Genomic DNA, 7666 nt, shown 5'->3' on the forward strand with positions numbered 1-7666 from the left:
TCATGACCAGTCAGTGATCAGGAGGTGGACCACTTTTGATTGGTTAAAGTGAGAGTAAGCTTCAATTTATTGGCTATTTGCCAAGCTTAAACAAAAACAGTTTCTTTCTAAACATTAAACTATCTCAGTCATATACCTGTTTTATTTGAAAGCCATATATAATATTCTTATTTCTACAATAATATTATTATAATATTATAATTATAATAACCTTAACCCTACAGAAAATTGTACATTTTGAATTTTCCATTTGTTGCAATTTAAAAGTGTCGCACTTTAATACACTCTTTCAACAGAATTGATCAGAATAACTTAAAAACTGACAATCTAGACACTTTGGTGAGGAAAAGTTATCAAAAGTTTGAGTTCTCATTGAATAGTGTGGCTGTGGTGGAGCAGTTACTTTTTATGTTACGCTATGACACAGGAAGTTGTTGCACTTTCAGTTTGCGTCATCCAGTCTGCCCCAAACTTCACAGGTTTGATAAGACTCCTGACCTGAGGGAGTCTACAGGACAATATTGAGTTATAGACACAGCGCCACCGATTGGCTAAAGGAAATTACATGTTTCATACTTTGATCCTCTCCTCTTAGCAGAAAAGCCTTGAGACAGTGATGATGCTTTATTGTGAAGATAAACCAAAGTTAACAAAAGATAAAGCAAAGTTTTGCTCAAATGGCGTTTCTGTGGCGGAGTGGCAAATTTCACTGTTTTGTCATAAAACAGGAACTTGTTATAACTTGTGTGTACATTGTCCTGTCAGCCCCAAATTACACGTTTGACAACAGTCCCGCCCTGAAGACATCTGTATGCTAATTAGGATTCATAGTCATTGCGCCATCTACTGGTAACAGTTAGTAGACCTTGTGTGGCAATCATCATGTGATTTACATTTACTTCTTGTGGTGTCAAAAACACTTGAAAATTAAAGCTGCAGTAGTTAGAAAGCATAAGTTTTGTTTTCTCCATCCTGAGCCCCTGCTATCAGACCAGCAGCAAATGCATCATGCGCACACACAACAATTTACCAAGACAATCATCAGCGAGCATGAACAGGGAGACCTCAGTTGTGTTTAATAAAGCAGATACCTGACAGTAAAAGCATGCTCTCATGCACACACAAGATCAGTATCAAAATACTTGCTTGCTTGTTTGTGAGGGAAAAAAGGAGGTTTGTCACAGTATGAACAGTTTCCAATGTCAGATGATTTCCCTTTGGACACACTGGTCCTTGTACATATAATTAATCCTAAACGCCTAAACGAGACCCCAGTGTTGCCCTCTTCAGATCTCTGGATTCTAACTGCATTAAGGAATGTTTTTTTTTGTTTTTTTTTCAGTGGGTAAAGCTGCCTTTTTTTCTGACAGCAGTCTGACGTCATGACTGCTGCTGTGAAAAGGTTAAAAGAAGCAGAAGCAGAGTTTCATCTCAGTGAGCAGGGACTCAGTCTGACTGTCTGACTGTGAAGTCTGAGCAAAGCATTTCACTGATTTTCAGTAATAAAATGGTAAGTTAATTTGATGAATCTGAAACTTAAACACATTGGAAGAAACCTACATCAAAATGTGCAGTCATCATTGAAAGTAGTCCTCCCTGGGCAAAGTTTAACTGATCTGTTGTGAATGAAAAAGGAGCATGATGGTAAACTCTACATATGTCTCATATTTCACACTTTCTGCCTACTTTAGCACAGGCATTTTCAGATATGTATTTTTCATGATTGTTTTGTTACTGTATGTTTTAATTATTTGTGCTAATGTTTTGCTCATTGTGGTTATCTGTATGAACAGAAGCTTACATGAACCGATGTTCTTTTTTCTGTGCAGCCTGTTTATGAATGAACTGTTGGGTAGTACATCAGTGTTTCCTTTCCTTCTGATTCAGATTCTCTCTGATATTCATACTATTTCTAGGTTGTTTTGTTTCCTACAGGTTTTCACTTTGTTTACATATGTAAATGTACAGTTATGTAATTTAGCTGTCATGTCTTATGACAGATATCTCGCTATCTGTTATCCTCTGCAGTATAACACACTAATGACATTCAACAAGGTTGCCATGCTTATAGCTCTAACATGGTTATTCCCAGTTGCTGAAGTTGCTGTCACATTATGTTTGACTTCCTCTTTACAGCTGTGTGGAAACATCATTGACAAAGTTTACTGTCACAACTACTCTATTGTTAAACTTGCATGTTCTGACACAACAGTCAATAATATCTATGGACTTGTTTACACTGTATTCATAGTATTTGGTGTTCTAATTCTGATTGTTTACACGTACATTAAGATTCTTAAAGTTTGTTTTTCTGGTTCCAAAGAGACCAGACAAAAAGCTGTCAGTACCTGCACACCTCACCTTGCTTCTCTGCTCAACTTTTGTTTTGGTTGTTTCTTTGAAGTTGCTCAGAGCAGATTTAATATGAACAGTTTCCCCAATATGATGCACATTTTCTTGTCATTATACTTTCTCACTTGCCAACCACTGTTTAACCCTGTACTTTATGGATTGCAAATGTCTAAAATACGTAGCTTTTGTAAACACCTTGTCTTAAGTACAATGTAAACTCATGATAAAATCATCCAATATATATTGTTCAACAATGTAGATGTTTGTCTATGAAATGTGAATAGTATTACTAACAAGTCATATGAAATAAATACACTTCTAAATCAAAGTTGGTTTGAATCTTGTGATGTGATGAATTGTGTTTAGTGGGTCCAGATTCTTTAAATTGGAGTTTTTCAGTTGGAGAAATTTTAAATCTTACTGTAGAAAACAAAGTCATCACCTGCTTTGTTTTTGCATAGGTTTCTACTTTTATCAGTTACAGAAAGAGCACAGACAAGTTAGAAAGTCTGAGGTGAAATCATGTTAACTAGGAATCATACAGGGAATTTAGAGCCAACAGAGTTTGAAACAAGCACTGAAGACACTGTGTCTTTCTTCTGTTATTGTATACATATATTTAGAGTTATATTTTTAGGCTATAATTGATGAAGTCTCCTGTTGAAGTATTCTAAAACAGGGGAAATATATGAAAATGTTTGTACATTAGATGGAAAGTAGCTAGCTGTGCATGAAATGTCCAAAACTGCACTAGGGCCTTTATTTATTCTTAAATACTTCAAACAGCTTGAACCATAACTGATTTAATGAGCCATTTGCAGTTTTACTGTACCTGCCGTGTGTACTTAGACATGCATGGCTTAATGTTTGAGACAAGCATATGCTACTGGCAGGATCAACCAGGTAGCCCTCGGAGAGGGGGGGGGGGTGCTGTGATCAGATCTCACTTCCCTGTGCTATATATGCAAATAAAAGTGTGCTAAACCATGTCTATCTCTTCAGTCATTTTTTCAAGCAAAATTGTCATTTGCGTGTTCCAGCTTCTTAAATGTGAGTATTTGCTGCCTTTCTTTGTCATTAATGATAGTATACTAAAAGGCTTTGGGTTTTGGACTGCTGGTTGGACAAAAGAAACAATCTGAAAATGTTGCTTCCTGGGAAACTGTGTTGAGCTTTTTTTTTAACAGCTTTCCTGACACTCGATTGGCTGTCAATAATGAAAATAATAATTAGATGCAGCCCTACCTTCATTGCAATTATTTACACCATCTTATTTTTGTTATGCACTGTAATATGATGTTGTTGGTATGTGAATGAACATGTATATCAGTCTTTCTCAGGACACCTTTGTGGAAACATTTTGATAAATGAATGTGGTGATGGATGTTAAAACCAGGTGAAAACAAGCCCTAAGTGTAAACCAGTCTGTTGTACTTAATCCCTTATAAGAAAAACATGTGATTATAGTGTTTGTCCTGGCAATTTTACCTCCAGAATAAATTTTCTCTCATAGGGTGTTCCACATGGGTCAATTTTAGGCCCATTATTGTGTAATTTGTGGCCAATGTGTAATAATTATGCCGATGACACACAGTTATACATTTTCCTGTCCCCCAATCGCATTAGTTCTATTGATACACTATCTGAATGGATCAAGGACACTAATAACTGGATATCCCATATTTTTGTTTACAGTTAAACAATTAAACAGAAATTATGATTTTCAGGGCTAAGGCTAACAGACAGGATATATATCCTCTAAATTGTCACAGTGGACTCTTCGTGTCATCTTGGATGCTAACCTCACTTTCCAGAGCCATACAAACTGTATACTCAAAACCCAATATTATCATTTGAGAAATATTTCCGAAGTCAGGAGTTTTTTATCCTAAGATGGCACTGAAAAACTCATCCATGCTTTCATTTCCAGTCATTTAGACTACTGAAACATGCTATTGGCAGAAATATTCAAAAGCACTGCTAGAGCTGCCAGAGTTTTAATTAAAAAAAGAAAATTTGACCATGTAATACTTAGGTCATCACACTGGCTTCCAGTAAATTTTGGAATTGATTTTAAAAGTTTATTGCTTTGTTTTTAAGACCCTGCATGGCCTGGCACCTCAGTATCTCTTGGACATACTTAGGAGTTTTGTGTCACCTGTTTATTCTCTGGGTCTCCACAAAAACTGGTAAATCTGCCCTCAGTTTTAACGCTTCAAGCTACTGGAACATACTATCCCATCATGTCAGGTGTGCCACAACACTATTACCTTTTAAAATTAAACAGAAAAATTCCTTTTCAGCTGCACCTGTCAGTGCTCTTGTGTTTCTTTTACCTCACATGCTTTTATATTCTTATTGGTCAACTGTTGGCTTTAATTATTTTATTTCATCCTATTTACATCTTACTTTTTCTTCTGTTTAAATGTTTCTAATTCTCATATCTTACTGGTTGACTGCTGGTCTTAATTTATTTCATTTTGTGTCCTAATTGGCTATTGGCTTCGGTATTTTCTATGCATCTCTTGGGTGTAGCCAATAGCTCACGTGAGACATGACCACAGGTTCAAGCTGAGAGACCAACCCAATCATGCAACAAGCCAAAGCATCACTCTGAACAGGGCATAAATAGAGGGTTGAACAAGCAGTCAACTAGGCTATCAATCAACTAAAGCGACAAGAGATTGTTGGGTGGTTGGTCCAAAGCCACAAAAAAGAACAATGGAGGATGAACCACTCAACATCAGAGCTGTCAGCCAGCAGCAGCAAGGAAGATGGACAAACTGTAAGGCAGGCACCAACAGGGCCATTGCCTGGGTTGACATGGAAGGTGGCACAGGCAAGGCTGAGCTTCCTCATCAGGTCCACATATGACACCCTCCCAAACCCACAGAATGTACATCTCTGGTATGGCTCAGAGACAACCTGCTGTCTCTATAATGCCCCAAATCCCAACTTACAGCACATCCCAACTGGCTGCAAATCAGCTTTGACCCAGGGCTGAGTCAGATGGCACCATGACCAAATACTCCGGGTCCTGGAAGAGGTGTTGGAGGAAAGTAGGCTCAAAGACAACAGTACCAGCCCATTATCCTCAGAACCAGTGATTCTGGTAGGTGAGGGTCAACCTGAACCAGCAGCTTAAGTTTCCACCTGAAATAACTTTCACTGGGGCACCTCTGTAGCTCAGTTGGTAGAGAGCACGCCCCATACACTGAGACTGGTATTCCTCTGCAGCCGTTGCTGGTTCGACTCCTGCCTGCAGCCCATTTACTGCATGTCATCCTCCCTCACTCTCTTTACCCTCTGTGCTGTCATATCTTCAGCTGTCGTCTATCTAAAATAAAGGCAAAATCCCAAAAAATAAATAATAAAAAAAAAGAACTATCACTTCCTTACAGCCAGACATCGTCCTGTGGTCCATCTCTGCCAACTGGCTGAGGAAGGGAGCCTGTGGCTGTGGCTCAGAGGCCCCAAGTGGGGGAACCAAGGAGACCAGCTGCAGACCACCCAGAGATGTTCTGGGATCAAAAGGGTGAAACATCTGAGAAAGGTGGCTCCCAGCTGACGACCCTGCTGCTGGCCCGCTGACTCTGGCAGATGTGCAACAAGCAGAAATGCCTTGCAGGTTACAAAAACCTGTCCATATACGCTTACTGTGAAAATAATTCTTTGTCCACATGCGGCGATGTTTGTAATAGACTTTCAGACCGCTGGTGTCTACAACATGGCCTCCACTTTTGTCTCTTTCTGCAGAGGCTCATTAACATTCCATGTTTGTTGTTGTCACGTCTCTTCTTCTTTGGGGTAACTTTGGACTCTGGGCAGTGGGCTCTGGTGGATGTATTGTTTAACGTCCATGCCAGCATATAGGACACACAGAGCTTTCAGTATGAGGGTAATGATGGTAACATCGTTTGAAAAAGATACATTTATTTCTGTAGATAAAAGGGGCTGAAACTGCCTTTAATACTTTTTTTTTAAACATCAGGTTAGGTTACCTTGTTTGCTGACAGCAGTCTGACGTCATGACTGCTGCTGTAAAAAGTTAAAAAGAAGCAGAAGCAGAGTTTCAACTCATTAAACAGGGACTCAGTCTGACTGTCAAAACTGTGTTCTGTGAAGTCAAAGCATTACACTGACTTTCAATAATAAAATGGTAAGTTTAGTGAATTTGTCATGCTTATTTTAGAAAAAAATTAAGTTTCTTACCGTTTATAGACTAAATATATTTTGTTTAGTTATGGTGCTTTTGGACAAAAATGACCACAGATTTTAAACGTAATCACATTGTAAAAAGCTGTAAACATACATGCACAATAATCGTTGACAGTACTCTTCCATGGGCAAAGTTCAACTGATGTGTCGGAAATCAAAAAGGAGCATGATGGTAAACTCAACACATGTTTCATATTTCACACTTTCTGCCTACTTTGGAACAGGAATTTTTAAATATGCATTTTTCATGATTGTTTTGTTATTATATATGTTAATTATTTGTGCTAATGTTTTGCTCATTGTGGTTATCTGTATGAACAGAAGTTTACATGAACCGATGTATATTTTTCTCTGCAGCCTATTTATGAATGAAGTGTTGGGTAGTACAGGCTTGTTTCCTTTCCTTCTGATTCAGATTCTCTCTGATATTCACACTATTTCTACTTCGTTCTGTTTTCTGCAGATTTTCTGTTTGTATACATATGTAAATGTACAGTTTTGTAATTTAGCCGTCATGTCTTATGACAGATATCTTGCTATCTGTTATCCTCTACAGTATAACACACTTATGACATCTAACAAAGTTGCCATGCTTATAGCTCTAACATGGTTATTCCCAGTTACTGAAGTTGCTGTCATGATATGTTTGACTTCCTCTTTACAGCTGTGTGGAAACATTATTGACAAAGTTTACTGTCACAGCTACTCTATTGTTAAACTTGCATGTTCTGACACCACAGTCAACAACATCTATGGACTTGTTTACACTGTATTCATAGTAGTTAGTGTTCTAATTCTGATCATTTACACGTACATTAAGATTCTTGTTGTTTGTTTTTCTGGTTCCAAAGAGACCAGACAAAAAGCTGTCAGTACCTGCACACCTCACCTCGCTTCTCTGCTCAACTTTTGTTTTGGTGCTTTCTTTGAAGTTGCACAGAGCAGATTTAATATGAACAATGTACCCAATATGATGCGCATTTTCTTGGCATTATACTTTCTCACTTGCCAACCACTGTTTAACCCTGTACTTTATGGACTGAAGATGTCTAAAATCCGCAGCTCATGTAAACATCTTGTTTTAAGTAAAATTTAA

General features: G+C 38.0%; 2 protein-coding genes across 2 annotated transcripts; both read left to right on the forward strand.

The window, feature by feature from the left end:
* Window positions 1–1277: 1277 nt before the first annotated feature.
* On the forward strand, window positions 1278–2583 carry LOC146328651 (olfactory receptor 2A14-like). Its single transcript, XM_084716449.1, has one exon. The coding sequence runs from the start codon at window positions 1639–1641 to the stop codon at window positions 2566–2568; it is 930 nt and encodes a 309-aa protein (XP_084572575.1). The 5' UTR covers window positions 1278–1638; the 3' UTR covers window positions 2569–2583.
* Window positions 2584–6736: 4153 nt separating this feature from the next.
* LOC146328652 (olfactory receptor 11A1-like) lies at window positions 6737–7666 on the forward strand. Its single transcript, XM_084716450.1, has one exon. It carries the CDS (start codon window positions 6737–6739, stop codon window positions 7664–7666), a length of 930 nt encoding a protein of 309 aa, XP_084572576.1.

This window comes from Lutjanus erythropterus, chromosome 4 (assembly GCF_056507025.1).
Source record: "Lutjanus erythropterus isolate fLutEry1 chromosome 4, fLutEry1.hap2, whole genome shotgun sequence".
NCBI classification, from domain to species: domain Eukaryota; kingdom Metazoa; phylum Chordata; class Actinopteri; order Lutjaniformes; family Lutjanidae; genus Lutjanus; species Lutjanus erythropterus.